Below are 17,449 nucleotides of genomic sequence, written 5' to 3' on the forward strand. Positions count from 1 at the left end.
CAACAGATTAATTATAGAATTATAGCGGATCAGTCTTCATTATTCACAGGTGCGTGTGTTCGGCACTGCGCATTCGCTCCCAAAATACCGCGAGAGCGATTTGAGAAATCACACAGAGAAATCTGCTGTTGAATCGCTCTCGCGGTATTTTGATGCCATATGCTGACCAGTCTGCGCAGCGTCTAATGATGTCGAACACATACACCTGTGAACAATGAAGGCATAATTGACGTCTTAACGTTGGTGCTACCTGCCATTAATTAAGACGAAAGCACAATTGATCCACTATTTAATGCAGCGATTTTGAGTCGTAGAAGTAGTCAGCAGTCCTGTTGTATAGACAGAGTGCTTTTGGTGAGTTGCCTTTAGAGTAGTTTTGTGCAACATACTAAAACGATGATATTTGCTAATATAAATATTTCCGCTTACCTGGTGAAATGAATCATTATTTGAGTGTTTTTGCAGGACGCCTGTGAGTTTTTGTTTGTCTACAACAGAAGGGTTTAATCCTACTGGATGGTCTTGGAAAATGGGTGTTCGACGGATATTTTGGATTGAGCTCTTATTAACTTTTCTCCTCTGCTGTGTTAATGGACAAACATCGGGACCGTAAGTTATTTTAATTTCTTCTACCGAATTGTCAGTGCAGAATCCTTCGTCTACTGATTTGCGCCATTTCAGTCCCCTGTAGTGAAAATCAAGTTTTTATTATTACTTATGTCTGTGGTGGTTTTAATATGCCTTAAGAAAATTCATGTGCAAATTCATTCAACACCAATTGCTGAGTATCTTATCCATAATATTAAAGTTTTCTAGAGACATCTCATTCCCACAGTTTGAAGTCACCTTGGTTTGATCTGAACTCACACTAAAATCACTCCCAGTGTGAAATCGTCTAACCTGTGAACACCCGCGCTAAAAACAATTATTGCTGTAAATGCGCAGATTACGTATGCATTGTGAAACCGTACTTGGGCAGTTATCTGTCAAACTACTGAAATTATCACTGATTTACCTGTACAAAAGGGTTAAATCTGGGACTAACCCTATATCTATGGTCCAAGCTGTGCAATTGAATGGAGCTGGGTTCTAATTTGCATATTCGTAAATCTGTGTATACTTAATGAGGGAATTATATTTAAGTAACTTTAAAGCATGTAGGAATTATTGTCACGAAGTTTTTTTACATTTATGATGCTTAAAGTTTTTTTTTTTTGAGTGAAAAGTTATTGACTATAGTGAGACTGTTACTCTTCAAACTTGAAAGTGGTAGTGTTGCTGTTGGCAATTACTTTTTCACATTTTGATGCATATATATATTTAACTTCTATTTGGGTAAAGTTGTTGTACTAATCTGCCTGGAGAAAACATGTGTTGTAGGACTACTGACAAACTGAATTATTAGCTGTAGGTTTATTTATACAGAGACGTAATGCCTGGTCTTAGAGCCTGTAATTGTACTGTAATGAACACTTAAGTGTTACTTTCGTGTTTGTCAAACCTCCATTTCAACTCTCTGCAGATTTTTCCTGGTGACTTTTCCTGCAGTGATCCAGTCAGGATCTCAATCCAAACTCTGTGCAAGTCTCTTGAATCCCAGAGAGAATCTTGTAATAAATATTAATCTGGTGAATGGTAACAACCAGAGCACCCCACTGCTGCAGACTCGGTCCAGTGACGAGTTTCATCGCTGCTTCAACTTCCAGGTCTGACGTTAAAATTGTGTGTTTGCATCAAACATTCAGGCTTAAGTGGGATGATGACAGAGAATGTTTCTCAACAGGCTCCTAGTGTAGAGAAAGATTCTGTGCAAACAATCAAAGTTGTGGTTCTGGGAAGATCTTTCAATGCGGCTGACGAGAAAAAAGTCATGTTCAGGCCTTACTATCCTTTAACCTTTATCCAGTCAGATAAACCCATCTATACTCCGGGACAAACAGGTGATGATTTGATGTTTGTAAGGTGGTAAACATATTACTGTGCACCCTTTTATGTAATCCTTAGTGAGATTTTTTTTAATTTTTTTTCAGTGCAATTCAGGGTGATTACCATGGATGCAACTTTTGTGCCTCTTGATCAAATGGTTGGTTAAATTTTAGTGGCAATTCTTCTGTGCTACAACTTTAATTAAATGGTGTCTTTTTCAATGCCTTACATTCAGTGCACTACTGAATGTAACTTGTAGACCGAAATTGTCTGTACAAAAACTCAAACATTTACTTACTACTTTGGTTTTTGGACTGCTTTTATGGTTGCATGTTGATTGGAAGCTGACAATTTAATGAATTTGTCAAGTTTAATAGTTTCCCTTTTTTTCCCCCAGTATGATGTGGTGGTGGTGGAGGTAAGAAACTGATCCTCTGCCCATTTGATGACCGATAATGGCGTTTGTTGTTAACTTATTATTGTTTTTGCATTTGTAACTTAATAGGACAGTCAGGGCAACAGGATTGGTCAGTGGACCTCAGTGTCCTCCGTGAGGTGGATATTGCAGCTTTCTCATGACTTGAACCCTGAGGCCCAACAAGGCACATACACGTTGAGAGCTTACATTGGTGACAGGATGTTCATGCAGAATTTTGAAGTAAAGAAATATGGTAAGTAAATTTACTGTGCATACTAGAGGGCTGCATTGGGTTTGGGCTCCTGCGAGACCCAACGCGCATCTCGCAGGAGCGGGCAGTTTCACATTTGCTGTGGGAAGTCAGAAAAAAAATTGGGGGTGGATATAAAGAAACGAGTCAACACATGAAGTAGAAAATTAAGCCAAACAGAAAATGGCACATACCTTTTGAGATGTATAATGTGTGTTTTCTCTTTCCTAACTTTATTACTACCTCCTAGTTCTCCCCAAGTTTGATGTCAGCCTAAATGTTGCACAGACACAGAGTGTTGGGGATGAAGGACTGGAAATCAATGTTTGTGGGAAGTGAGTGACTTGTATTTTGTTCTACTTGCAATGCTGTAGTCTGCTTCTCAACTAACAATAACTTAATTTCTCAGCTACACATACAACCAACCTGTACCTGGTAAAGCATGGGTGCAAGTATGCCGTGATCCTTTTGAGTATGTTACTACTCCTGGTGTGATTCGTACCTGTTTGAACAAAACCTCTAAGGTGTGACGTTATGAGTTTCTGTACATTTTTAGTTTGTTTAACTTGTTTGTTACAACTACAGTGTACTCTGTCTTTAGATGAATAATGCTGGTTGTGCCTCCTTTGTCTTCAACACATCTGCCTTTTTGAACTTCAAATTTGAAAATGACCTGCAAGATTTACTTGTAGTTCAAGCAAATCTTACAGAGGAGGGAACTGGTGAGCTGTTACATTGACGTCCTTTTAAGAATTTTGTGTCTTGTCTTATGGAGTGTTATCCTTAATCTGGTCATGGTATTGTTTCCCCAGACATAATGATGACACAATCTCAAACTGTATCACTGACGTATGAAATTGGAAAAGTCACATTTGTTGAGCTTCCTGAGGTTTTTCAACCAGGATCAGTCCTTAAAGGAAAGGTAAGTCCAGTTTCATGATTCCAGTCTTTTCTGTTAATTGAATTTGTGTATAGCAGTTCTTAATCCTTATGTTTTCCCCACAGATCCAAGTTACTCATTTTAATGGGACACCAGTCTATAACAAAGCAGGCTATCTGTTGCAAGGTCCAAGTTGGTCCTCAAAACTACTGAAGAACCTCACTACAGACCGTAATGGACTGGCTGCCTTCTCTCTTGATACTACTGGTCTTCCCAGCAGCGATCTGGATCTGATGGTACAGTATCTTGTGTTTACAAAATATTTTCTAAAGTTAAGACCATACCAAAATCAGATTTTCAAAATGTTAGACCATAAACATGACAGATCTTCAATTGTGCAGTTTTGTTCCTAAGCATGTACTGTACATATTTTAAAGTTGTACTTATTTAAAGCGCGTACTATTTTCAATTTATCACAAATGTACTCATTCTGAAATCTAAAACATACATGAAGTACTGCATGTGCAAGCAATAATTGGCTGATTTTGTAATTATTTTACTGTAGGAACAAACACAACTGTATAACATGTTAAATCTGTTGAAATGAAAAAGTTTGACATTTAAGTCCCTTATTCTGCATGATTAAGAGCTTCCGAACAGATTCCGATGCTCTTAACATGCCGTGCACCACAGGATAATTGGTTCAACCACAAAGACAATCAGGAATTTACCTAGGATTGTCAGAAGGGGGAAATCTGCCCAAATTGAACCCGATTATCTTTTTAGCGTGTGTGGCGGGCTTCAGTGCAACGTCAATTGCAGCAATTCCATTTGTTTTCTAGGCAAGTGCAACTCCAGAAGTGCGTTATGCCTATAAAACTCCTTACTTCACAAATGATGAGAAAACCGTTCGACTTCTCCAACCTGCCACCCCATATAACCCAACATTCAGTGAGCTGACTATAAACAAGATTGAGCAACCATTGAAGTGTGATGCTGAGGTTACTGTAACCATTAAATATTACTTTGTTGGAGAGACTCCTGTCACCTTCAGCACTCAAATTGTCTATATGGTAAGTACAAAATATTATAGTACATGATTCCTCTTCTGGTCTCTTGGCTGCACTCATTGGTTGATTGCCTTCCTTAGATCGTGTCCAGAGGTGTGATAGTTCAGCATGGATTTGCTAAAGTTGATGTGAGGACATCAAATGGAGCAGCAAGTGGCACAGTGTCATTCAAACTGACTGTTGGAGCAGATCTGACTCCAGTAGTGCAGATACTTGCGTACTGTGTTCTGCCCAGTAACAGTGTAGTTGTTGGCAGTGCAAATTTTAATGTTGAGAAGTGTTTTAAAAACAAGGTATATGTGCGACCCTTTTCTCTTTTTTTTTTAACCTTTGCAAATAAAGCTGCAACATGACTTGTCGTTGTTTCAGGTGTCTCTTCAGTTTTCTCCTGCTACAACAGTTCCAGGTGAAGCAAACACAATACAGCTGTCAGCTCAGCCTGGTTCACTGTGTGCTCTCAGTGCTGTAGATCAAAGTGTTCTCATCTTGGAACCAGGAAAACGTCTGGATGCTGATAAGGTGTCCATTTTTTCTAAAATAAGCTTGACAGAACCTGTAGGGTGTGTGGTTTTTAACTCCAACTGGTCTTGACTCTCACAGATCTTCAGTCTGCTGCCCGTGCAGTCAGTTTCAGATTATCCGTATGATGTTGTAGATGACCAGGACTGTGTACCAGTGCGAACCATTCGAGCTGTGCCAACAGACAGTGCTTACGAAACTTTCAAGGTAACATCTATTCATGAGTGTTTGTTTGGGGAAAAGGCTTGTGCTTAATGTCTGCCTTGTAACTTGATTGGACTTCTATTTAACAGAATGTGGGGTTGAAGGTTGCTTCAAATCTGGCTATAAGAGAACATCAGTGTCTGAAATATAGAGGCCTAAGTTATTATCGCGATAATGGTGGTAATGTATGCTTTTCATGCATGTTGCAGTTATGTTGTGTATTTTAATTGCTACTAGAAAGTGGAAAAAATGCACTTATCTTTATGGATCTCTTTTTAAGGTTATTTCTTTGGCTTGAAAGGTGTGGTGTGAATATTGCACACTTAGGTTTTACATTTACAGTGTTAATTTGGGTGTTTTTTTTTTTTGTTTAAGTGCGCTATTTTATGAAACCGCAATTTCTCGCAATGGCTGCACCACAAGAAGGCGTTGGCTCTCCTGATGTCAGTTCCTCTTTTGATGTGACTGTTCGAACGGTCTTCCCAGAAACTTGGATCTGGCAACTTGCTGATGTGGGGTTTGTAAAACATCTCTTAGCTTTTGTAGTGCTTAAGTACTAGCAACAGCCCTAAATTTAGTTTTCCTGGGGCAAGACTTTGACACCTCAGTGGTCCTCTGACCTCTTTGTTGCTGCTGCTAAAACAATCTATGGACAAGCTGCTTTTGTGGACTAAACTTGCCTTCATATCTTAAGTGTCAACTATTACACTTAGCAGGGTTTTGCAGAACTTTAAGGTCCCTGGTAGCCCTTCGGGCAGGCCCTCTTTAGTTTTTTCGTAGACCGAAATGAATTTGGCCCAAATAATTGACATTACTTTTAATGTAGAATATTGAGACACAACGTCTATCAAAACACAAATAAAACAATCAAATTACAATCAATACAAATATTTGCTTCTGACCGAAATCAGAATTTTTTTTTCGATCAGAAAAATAAGGGCTACTGTCACTTTAAGAGCAAGATCTGCATGGTGTTACATACTGAAGCCTTTTCTGCAATTCTCTTCACTGCACATGCAATCTATATCATTTCAAAGCTTGCTGTGGGAGATTCCACTTTGCAAGGATGGCAATGACTGACAGGTTGATGTTGGAAATTATGCGCAACGGATCCAGATCATCAATGACAAATCAGTACTGCTTGTAAAGTTTAAAATCCCTGTTCCTGAACTACATGCACCATAATTACCAATCCAAATAGGAAGGAAAATGTATTTAAATACTTATGCATTCTCCTGCAGAAGTCAAGATGGCCCTATGGGCAGAGATTCATTTTGGTAGCCCGACTGCAAGCCACAATAGCACTGGGATGTTGGGCTAGTGATTTTGCAAGCCCTAACTGAGTTGATGTTACTGTATACATTCATTTTATACGTGTCAGATACAGGTTCTTGAATTCTTGCCTGGCTGCCAAACCTCTCTGCACACTCATCACCACCCATTCCAGGTGTTTCCCAAAAACAACTGCTTGCAAGTTCTGTCATTACCAAGTGTTCAATGGTAGCAATGACCGTAGTTGGCTAACAATGCTTTTGGGAAATGCGCCCAAGATTGACTAATATAGACCGAAAGTTCAGGCGTGGAACCATGACAACGTACATGTTTGAAACACTATAGTTGACATGGTCTCCTAAATCCTGCCTCTTGTACAATTTCGACACTGAACCATTTCAGTAAAATATACATTTAACAATTAATTAATTGGTGCTGAAGCATTATCAAGCTATAATCTGCTTTTTTCCACAGGGCCTCTGGAACAACACGGGTTCCTGTCAAGGTTCCTGACACCATCACCACCTGGGAGACAGATGCCTTCTGTCTGTCCTCCAAAGGTTTGGGTTTGGCTCCTCCTGCTCAGCTGACAGTTTTCCAGCCCTTCTTCCTGGAGCTTTCTCTGCCTTACTCCATCATCCGTGGGGAGATCTTTGAATTGAAGGCCACGGTGTTCAGCTATCTGTCCAAGTGTATGATGGTGAGATTTGTAGCCATTTTTCATTTTAGTCATTTTTCATTTTAGTCATATCAACTCTGAACTAATCCTTTCATCGGCAGGTTCAAGTAACTCCTGCACCATCATCGAACTTCTCCCTCACCCCCACAACTGTTTCTCCATATTCAGCATGTGTATGTGACAATGGGAGGAAGACTTTTTCATGGGTTCTTACTCCACTTGTTCTTGGTCAGTTTAATTTGATGTCTTGTTTGTCTTTTTGTGTGTATATAAAGTGTAACACCTAGTCTGTATTGTACTACAGGAGTTCTGAATGTGACCTTCAGTGCCCAGGCAGTTTCTCAGGCTGTGTGTAACAATGTGGTTGCTAGCGTGCCAGAGAGAGGACGTGTTGACATAGTCACTCGAAGTCTACTTGTTTTGGTCAGACTCAACACTTTTAATTGTGATGTTTTCCCAGTGATAAGTTTTTGTAAGTAATGTGTGTTTGTTTTAAGGCTGAGGGAGTTAAAAGGACCACAACCTACAGTTGGCTGTTATGTCCACGGGGTTTGTCTTCCACATTTTTTTTACTGTAGTGGTTAGTGTTCATGTCTCGCAGTTTTTTTTTTGCTCATCTATTATGTTTGGTGTATTAACTTTCATAGGAAGAAGACTTTCAGAAGATGTATCACTGACATATCCATCAAATGTGATTAGCGGGTCATCGAGAGCTTCTGTCTCTGTCCTTGGTGAGACTTTGGACGCATTGTAGTTTCACATTTAAGCAATTACATCTAGGTTTACCCCTAGAATACTTGTCAATGGGATAAAGAATGACCTATACATTTGAACTTGCAGTTTAAACCACTTTTGTAACTTTGTGAAATGTGTGACCTGAATGAGTGACGCTAACGTTTGGCTTTTCTTGTAGGAGATGTATTGGGTCGTGCACTGCAGAATATTGATGGGCTGCTACAGATGCCGTACGGCTGTGGAGAACAAAACATTGCTGTGCTGTCTCCTGATATTTACATCCTTCAGTATCTGGATGGCACACAGCAACTCACTTCAGCCATCAGAGAGCGAGCCACAGACTTTCTGAAGAGTGGTAATGTTGTACTTCAATAGGTCTTATTACAGGTGGTCTTTATCAACTTGTCAATTAAATGGTTTTCTTGATGCTCCCTGTGTGTTCAACTAAACAGGATACCAAAGACAGCTGAACTACAGGAGTGCTGATGGTTCATTCAGCACATTTGGTTATGGTGATGGGAATACATGGTGAGTATCTTGATCAACAAATGCCATATTTGCAGAATGTAAAAGATCTCAAGATTTTCTGTTTCCACCCTTTTTAAGGTTGACTGCTTTTGTTATGAGGTCTTTTGGCAAAGCTCAGAAATTCATCTTCATTGATCCAAATGTTATTCAGAGTGCAAAGGATTGGTTAATAAGCAAGCAGGGTCCCGATGGCTGTTTTATCCAGCAGGGTCGACTCTACCATAATGGAATGAAGGTTTGCCGTTTTCTAGCGTACCTTAACAATATTATTTTACTAAGCATATGTCAGTAAAATTGTTTATGCCTTACAGGGTGGAGTAAGTGATAATATAACCATGACTGCTTACATCACTGCATCATTACTTGAACTGGAAACTCCAGTCACAGTAAGTACATCAACAGAGATCATAATATAAACTATTAGATGAATGACACTCACATCTGCTGTTTATCTGTTTGTGTTTCAGGATCCTGCGGTCACTAAAGCTTTGTCCTGCTTAAAGTCCATCATCGGGAGTTTCAGAAACACTTACAGCAATGCGTTGCTTGCCTACACTTTCAGTCTGGCAAAAGACGTGGACACCCTAAAGAAACTTTTAAATGCACTGGACGCTCTTTCTATTTCAGATGGTAAGAATTGTTTTGTAAACTGTGCAGGTTTTCTTTGGCATCACTTTTAGCTGCTTTGTATTGTAAGGGATTGTAATGTGTAATCTCTTTCTAATCGTCCTAAAGGGTCTCAGCTTCACTGGTCTCAGACTGGATCTGTTGATGATTCTGGTTCTCTGTCAGTGGAGATCAGCTCATATGTTCTGCTAGCTGTTCTCACTTCAGATTCAGTCAGTACAGCTCAGTTGGGATATGCTAACAGGATCGTCAACTGGCTTGTCAAGCAGCAGAATGCCTTTGGAGGATTCTCCTCTACACAGGTTACTCAAACAGCTATTATTACTACATAAATGGGTAACTTTAGTAAACCTGCCTGGTTTCACCCACAATGCATTTCCATGTTATGTTATCAGGACACAGTTGTGGCTCTTCATGCTTTGTCCGTATATGCCACTAAAGTGTTCAGCTCTGATGGTCCGAGTACAGTGATGGTTCAGTCAGTGGGGGACTCTCTTAGCTTTGATATTAATCAGGGCAACAAGTTACTGTATCAGGAGAAGAAACTGTCGAAAGTTCCTGGAACGTATACTATTAGCGTAACTGGCTCAATCTGCGCCTCTGTTCAGGTTCGTACTGTATAAAAGTTTATTTTTCCTTGATTATTGTTTATACCAGTTTTTGATGTCTCTTTTCTGTACTTTGTTTACAGATCAACTTGTTTTACAACATCCCAACACCTCCTCCGATTAGCAAAACGCTGAGTGTTGACGTTAAACTTACAGGAGATTGTTTTGTGTCATCCGGTCCAAATCTCTTGATGAGCTTCACTGTTAAGTAAGAGGTTTAGACTTGTATAGTTTTTTTTCTATAAGAGGAACATGCCAAGAACTTTTATCACAGTAACGTGATTTAAACTTTATTCTTGCAGATACAATGGGCCACAGGCAAGCACTAACATGGTCATAGCAGATATTAAACTCCCATCAGGCTGTACAGCAGACACTACAATGGTTGGTTTTGCAGATGTTTTTATGAATTGCTTCAGATGATCAAGCAAAGATTTAGCTTGTGTTAATGTCATGTTTTTGTACACAGCTTGGTACCCCACCCAATGCATATGCACCACTTGTGGAACGGGTTGATTTAGTAGATGATCGTGTCTTAGTGTATCTGAAGGAGGTAAGTGAACATCAGTTGTGTGAATTTGGGCATTCATATTTGTGCTTCAGTTAATTTCTCTATTCCAGGTTCCAAAAAACACTCCAATGAGTTATAAGCTCCAAATGAAACAGCTTTATGCAGTGAGAAGTCTCAAGCCAGCTGTGATCAAAGTCTACGATTACTATCGAACAAGTAATGATTTGTCAGATTTCAGTCTTTGGTGCATTAGTTGATTTTTTTTTTTCTGAATTAATGTGTGGCTTTCTCTCTTTAAGGTGACCAATCTGAGACCCCATACTCCTCCCCTTGTCCATGAGTGTTAACCTTCAAGACTGTGAAGGCATTCATCAAGTTCTGAATGTTGAGATTTTCATGTTTTCGACATGTTGCTAATAAACTTTTAGAATCTATTTGTTACTGTGGTTTCTGTAGTGCTTTTTTGAATGAAGTGGTTCGGTTTATCAGATCAAATTGTTCCAAAATGTGTCCCTTAAACTTGTGTAGGTTGGCTATGATTTCAAGTTTAATAAACTAGAATTTTTAAGTTCGTTTTTAGTCATGGTCCCTAGCGCCTCTACTTTTATCACAGTAAAGGAGCATCCTAAGATTAGGATAAAAATGTGGCTCATCTGGCAAGATTTCGAGAGAGGTTGTATCCCTTCTAGACACAACCGTCATTGTCTTAAGGAAAATTAGCAACCGAACATGCAGTGCATTTAATGTCATTCTATACATTATCTGTTTATCTCTAATTTCAATTTATCTTTCATTGTAGAGTATCACTTCATTAATCACACACTTTGCTTTTTATCAGGTTAGTTCAAGTTGGCTTTATTTATATAGCCCATTAAACAACCTTAGTAGTAAAAAAGAATACTACAGAGAAAAAAAGATACGAAGACAAGAAAAAATGAAAATTGGAAACAAAATTAAACGATATAATACCAGACAGAGAAAAATAATTGTACTAAGCAATAATAACAGATGTAGGATTAAACCAAATTAAAATGAAGGGGTAAAAACTAATGATATCCGAGGGAAAACTGATGTTTCTACAAGCAACTTAAAAATAGAGAAGGTGCTATTCTTAACTCAATGGGCAGAGCATTCCCAAACTGTGGACCAATCACGGAAAAGGTTTGATCCCCTCTACGCTTTAAGGAACAGTATGTAGGATTGTGGGCAAAACTGGTATTGCAATCACAAAACTTGTGGCTAAAACTGGTATTGCAATCACACAACTGGTGGTCAATAAACATGACAACACCAACATCAGTTGAGGGCTGCAACTCCACTTTTTAAATGACAATATCCTGGCCGGACCACTGTTGTCAGTGATTTAAGTATTTGAAATGAAAATGATTTCTTAATGTCTGATATATCAGGGCCATTTTATGATTAATTGATATACATTTCTTACATACTGTTCCCAGAGCCGGATTAAATAAATGGACTACACTAGGCAGGCTGCATTTTTTGGGCCCCCCCATCGAGGTTATTTATGAATTGAAATCTGAAACTTACCAAAGTTACTAATAAAAGTGAATTCACATTTTACATAGCCTAGTCTTTGCTTACAAATTGGTTGTTTGTATACCAAATTAAGTCATGTGTTGTATATTAACCAGTCTATCAGACAATTCTTTGCTAAATTTATTATTTATACGTCATTACACGGCTCTATTAAATGCTATTAACTTATCCTCACCTTATCCATTGGGAGTGTCATTGTTAAGGCAGTAGTACCAGTAAATAACCAATAGGTGTCAGTAATCCGCGGGAGAGCTTCGCTGCATATTTCTCTTCAAGATTGAGAATTGCAACGAAATCCTCGTCGAGCAACACGTCCACTGAGGTAAAGTTCCTCAAAACACTGGTTATTTATGTTTCAGTTATATGAATTATATAATAACAGTTTTTATATTATGTATAACAGTTTTATCTCAAAGTAATGGTAGTGCTAAACTGTAATGTTTCGTTTCTGAGGCTGCTAGATTTTTCTTTACGCTATTCACGTTTGTGAAGTGAATTTAAAGCACATATTGCTTGCATTTGACTTAGTTAGCCACTATCCATTGGTTTTGTTATCATGTTTGGTATCTAACGTGATTTTTGTGGGGCTTAAAGAAAAAAAATCTTGACCCCGCTAGTTCTGCCATTGCAGTCATGAATTATTATGCAAGGAACTGTTTTTTTTTTTGCCTCGTTATTATACGCAAACATGCCTTATATAACGTAGGGAAATGATCGTTTGTCCTTTATTTATTTATTTTTTGCAGCAACCATGTCTGTGTCCTTAAAGGAACTCTGTCAGGTACAGATTAGAACTATGAACTTGAAAATCAACCATTCTGATGACTGTTGTCCCCATCCGAGTCACCACCTCAGACAACAACAGTCATAAACTCACAAACACAAATACACTCAGTAATGGGCTTAATAAAGAAAGACTTAACTATGATTTTATCTGTGTTAACCTATGATATCAGTTATTGATGTATTTTAAATATTTACGTATTACTAGGCTTATCATACATGCATTGAAGTTTTAAAATGTATCTAATATAATACTGTAATTAAATTGAATGTTTTGGATACCACCATTAAATTATTTTGTGCATGTAAAACACAAGCAGCAATGTTTTTATTGAATTCAATTTTGAATTAAATTGAATGTTTTGCATAACACCATTAAATTATTTTGTGAATGTTAAACACAAGTAAATGTTTTATTTATTGGAGATAAAATGGCTGTTTAATTAATATAATACTTCTGTTTGTTAGGCACTAACAAGTGAAAATAGTTAAGTTTAAGTACATTTATTAAAACTCGATAGCTGTAATGCTTCTGTGCAGAAGGAAGCCCGTGAGCCACGAAGGTAAGTTTGCGAGCAGATTCATTTTTCACTTATTAGACAGCAGTCCGCTCATCGTGTTTTGTATTGCATCACTTAAAGATCGTAAACCTTTAAAATCGAGTTTAGTAAGATGTATACTACAGTCAGCTTTGGTTAACTATTGAAGCATCGTCTTTAAGGCTCAATGTGACCGCAGTATTTGTTGAACACTGCTGGCAGCGGCGACGTCTGTGTCCGTACCATTTTATCAATGAGAGCATAAGTTCGTATCTCTCTGCTCCCGAGCCATAAAGCTCGTCTTTAATTGAAATAATGTTTAATAACTTAAAAAATACAGCGTTTTTTTAATTTCCTGAAAAATAATGGTTTTGGAGATACGGGGATCCCACCTGACAGCGGCGAAATTGTAGATGGGACATTTGTAAAAAAAAAAAATTCCCCCTCTGTCTGGGCCCCATCCCGCCAATCGGGCCCTAGGCACGTGCCTAGTTTGCCTTTGGGTTAATCCGGCTCTGACTGTTCCTTTAAGTCTTGAAGAGAGAACAGTGAGGAGGTTCTTGTTGCCTGATCTTAGGCTTCTAGAAGGAGGTATGGATGTAATGATTCAGATAAATAAATAGGAGCTTGATTATTCAAGGACTTAAAAACAAAAAAGTATTTTAAAATGGATTCTGTATTCAATTGGCAACCAGTGAAGAGTCCTCAGAAGAGGGGTAATGTGATCACTTTTACACTTTTTTAAAATAAATCTGGCAGCAGCATTTTGAACTAATTGTAAACGCCTCATTTGGGTTTTGGCAACACCACAGTATACAGAGTTACAATAGTCTAGGCGAGAGGTGATTAGGGCATGTACTGCCATCTCTAAGGTCAAATAAAAAGTGTTTAATGTTTGATAAAATGCGCAGCTAATAAAAACTCGATCCAATCACAGCAGAAACTTGTTTATCAAGTTTTAAGGGAATCGTCTAAAGCCCGAGATACATTGCACGATATTTGGCTGTCCCAGACGAAAGATTGCCATCATGAAACAATCGTCACGATTTCTGTGATCGTTGCTCTTTATCGGTGGTTCTATGTCATACATTAAAAGCGGTTCAAAGACAACTGTTTTCCCGGTCTTGTGTCCAAAGATAGCCTACAATAGTTTTCTGACAGTGTCAGAAATTCAGTATAATCAACGCACAGTGTGTTTGCTGCTAGGACCTGCGTATACTCACAGCAAATTTAGCAGAGTTAAGATTACTGTGTTAATGGAAAATAAAGAGTTCGGAGTTAATTTAACACTGGATTGAGTTAAAACTATTTTATTTAACTCTATGAAAATAAAGAGTTGGTGTCAAAACACAGTGTTACTACTTTTTTTAAAAATCAACTCCTAAAGTGTTGTGTTAGTGGTGTTTGTTAACTCCTGACAAAGGGCAATTTTATAACAAAGTGAGTATTTTGTGCAAAACATAAATGTATAACTAATTTTAAGTATTAAGTATTTTGTAATGTGTTCTGTATGTAAATTCTGTAATGTATTCTGTAAATAGTTTCTGTGGTGTGATACTTAGTTAAAAGTTGTTTTTTAATAATGTATTTTTCCCTTTTATTTTTGTTTTATTAGCAGAAACTTCAATATCCAGTCTGAAGGTCTGACCGAGGATCATATCACCTCCTTACAGCTACTGGTTCTTCATATTCTGCTGTTATTATGTAAAAATCAACATGGCTTTTGGATTGAAATGAAGTCAAACTTGTTTGTACGAACTGAAGCATCCCATAAACTGTGTTTATAAATATCTGTACTTTTGTTATACATTGGGAATGTGCTTTTTAGTTGTTTCAGATGTTAATATATGTTAATTTAATGAACACTTAAATGCATGATACATTGAGGACAATTTTTCTGTCATAAATAAATGTTGATCAGATGACATTTAAAAAAAATCTTAACAGTTTTATAATGATAATGATCGATTATACTGCTGTATTGTTACATTTTAAAAACTGTTTAATATAAAGTTTTTTTGTCCCAAAAGTACCGTAATATGTTGCTGTCTTTACATTTACCATATTAACACCATATTAAAAAAATATAACACTACATTGGAGCTAACAAATTACACCGAGGGAGTTGATTTAAAAAAAATAAATATTTACACTGATTAGTGTAAATTTATAGTTAGATTTTTAACTCTGTATAGAGTCAATGCTAACACTTTAAAAGAGTCAATGTGCCAACACTTTCAAAAGTGTTAAAATAACTATTGGGAGTGGACCCCATAAGACACTTTTAAAGTGTTGAAATTAACTCTTATAGAGTTATTCTGAGGTTCCAGATTTTGCTGTGCTGGTATTTGTTTACCACGAGCGCATGCTGGTGACGTTGTGTTAACATGGAAGCTTCGGCAGCTGCGTCACGTGTTATTAACATACTGTTGTAACCTGTCATACCCGAGTTTAAATGATCCATGTCGCATAGTGTGATAAGGCAATGATCTTATAGGAGGGCAAAAATCCTTCAATGTGTTTCGGGCTTACGAGAACATCTAAATTCCACATGTACATATACAGGGAAAACAGGGAAGGCGCCAGAATTTATCCTTGAAGACCACAAGACAGCGGGGCAGTCGAGGAGGAAAAGTCACCCAGTTTATATACTTTGTTTGATGGGTATGACTGAAACCATTTTAAAACTGTGCCTGACAGCCCCACCCATGACTCTAATCTAGCAATGAGTGTAGAGTGGTCAACTGTATCAAATGCTGCAGATAAATTCAGTAAAACTAGAACCACTGAATCTCCAGAGTCAGCTAGAAAAATATAATTTAGCTCTCTTAGATGGTCAGAATCATTGCTATAAGCAGTTTTAAAACCAGATTGAGAATTGTCAGACAAATTGTTATGGGTGAGAAATGACTGAAGTTGGTCAGACACAATTTTTTCAAAAATCTTTGAGGTATAAGGTAAAACAGATGTAGGGCGGAAAAAAATAGACAGATTAAGTGAAGGTTTCTTGAGGAGAGGCGTAACAGTAACCACTTATAAATAAACCGGGACACAGGCAATTAAAAGACATTTGTTAAAAAAGGATGCTAAACCTGGCCCAACAGAGTCGATAATCATTTTTAAAAATTCTTGGATGAATGATGTCAATTATTTGTTATTTGTTCAATGGAAAATTAGAACAGAAGTAGATCTCAAGTTTGCAATTTTTTCTTCAACCCAAATAAGTCCCTTGGGGTCAATCCTAGACCCAAGCCAAAAATGTTTGGTTCCCTTCATCTCAGTGGAATAAGATTTTGTGACTTTCCAGATTATTTGTCAAGATAAAAAAAACTGGGCTTGATTCGGTCGTTGTAAAAATTTACCAAAAGAGGCCCTTTGGGGGTAAAAATGACCCCAATTGAAATGAATGGGAAATGCAAAAAAAATATTTTGTTTAAAAAGAAGTAATCCAAAAATTTTAACACAGAAAGGTAGGCCTGGTACTAGAGCACACATGCAATATAGAAAAGACATGTTCGTGTAATATAGAACACACACACACACACACACAGGTTTCCATGTTTTGTGGGGACATTCCATAGACGGAATGCATTATACAAACTGTATATTCTATTCCCCTAACCTACCCCAATCCCTAACCCCAACCATCACAGGAACCTTTCTCCTACTTCACATTTTCAAAATACATCATTTTGTTTAATTTATAAGCTTGTTTCCTCATGGGGACATCAAAATGTCCCCACAAGGTTACAAAAATACTGGTATTCCTATGGGGACAATTGGTCCCCACAACGTGATAATTACCAGGTAAACACACACACACACACACACACACACACACAGTCAAATTTCTGTGGCATTTTGTAAAAACAGACATTTCAAAATGCATCAAAACTACAAAAAATTCTACTTTTTGAAATAATATTTATTTTTAATGTCCTTTCTAATGTTTATAGATGGTTTCATCGGACGCACGTGATACACGTCTGGATCTGAACCTTACTTCCGGTTTTGTTTTTTTAATGGTCTGACTAGTTGCTAAACTGATCTCTTGAAGAAATGTCTCGTCGAAAATAACAAATGTTTTGGTTTCCTAGGTAATCTATGTGTTTTTTTTGCTTTTTATACAAATAAACTATGTTGTTGTTATTTATTCTTAGCGGAGTTTACCGGAAGTTGTAATCACTCTTTTAATTTCTGGGGTCATTTTTTACCACCAAGGAACTCTAACATATATAGGAAAATAGGGGCTTATGAGGGTTAAAGAACTTCAAGAAGCTTTCACAGAGAGCGTCAAAGGCTACAGACGAAGTACATACAGGTGGATTAACAACAGTGTTTAT

The 17,449-nt window shown here is 37.6% G+C and overlaps 1 protein-coding gene across 2 annotated transcripts; it reads left to right on the forward strand.

The window, feature by feature from the left end:
• Window positions 1-198: 198 nt before the first annotated feature.
• On the forward strand, window positions 199-10,661 carry LOC129437947 (alpha-2-macroglobulin-like protein 1). 2 transcript variants are annotated; one of them, XM_055196369.2, is made up of 35 exons: window positions 199-354; window positions 466-609; window positions 1,523-1,706; window positions 1,784-1,940; window positions 2,031-2,083; window positions 2,324-2,344; window positions 2,432-2,597; window positions 2,845-2,929; window positions 3,004-3,118; window positions 3,196-3,316; window positions 3,407-3,516; window positions 3,600-3,770; window positions 4,317-4,547; window positions 4,625-4,837; window positions 4,914-5,063; window positions 5,145-5,270; window positions 5,357-5,447; window positions 5,643-5,784; window positions 7,014-7,239; window positions 7,320-7,446; window positions 7,523-7,641; window positions 7,716-7,767; window positions 7,866-7,949; window positions 8,132-8,308; window positions 8,406-8,481; window positions 8,560-8,716; window positions 8,793-8,867; window positions 8,949-9,111; window positions 9,217-9,410; window positions 9,504-9,716; window positions 9,800-9,924; window positions 10,019-10,100; window positions 10,186-10,269; window positions 10,338-10,443; window positions 10,527-10,661. In XM_055196369.2, the coding sequence occupies exons 2-35, from the start codon at window positions 530-532 to the stop codon at window positions 10,565-10,567; spliced, it is 4,317 nt and encodes a 1,438-aa protein (XP_055052344.2). In that variant the 5' UTR covers window positions 199-354; window positions 466-529; the 3' UTR covers window positions 10,568-10,661. The 2 variants fall into 2 exon arrangements, with proteins under 2 accessions (XP_055052344.2, XP_055052345.2); XM_055196370.2 differs by having other exon boundaries at window positions 5,357-5,444.
• The last annotated feature ends 6,788 nt before the right edge of the window (window positions 10,662-17,449 follow it).

The sequence above is a fragment of the Misgurnus anguillicaudatus genome, chromosome 24 (genome assembly GCF_027580225.2).
Source record: "Misgurnus anguillicaudatus chromosome 24, ASM2758022v2, whole genome shotgun sequence".
In the NCBI taxonomy this organism is placed as follows: domain Eukaryota; kingdom Metazoa; phylum Chordata; class Actinopteri; order Cypriniformes; family Cobitidae; genus Misgurnus; species Misgurnus anguillicaudatus.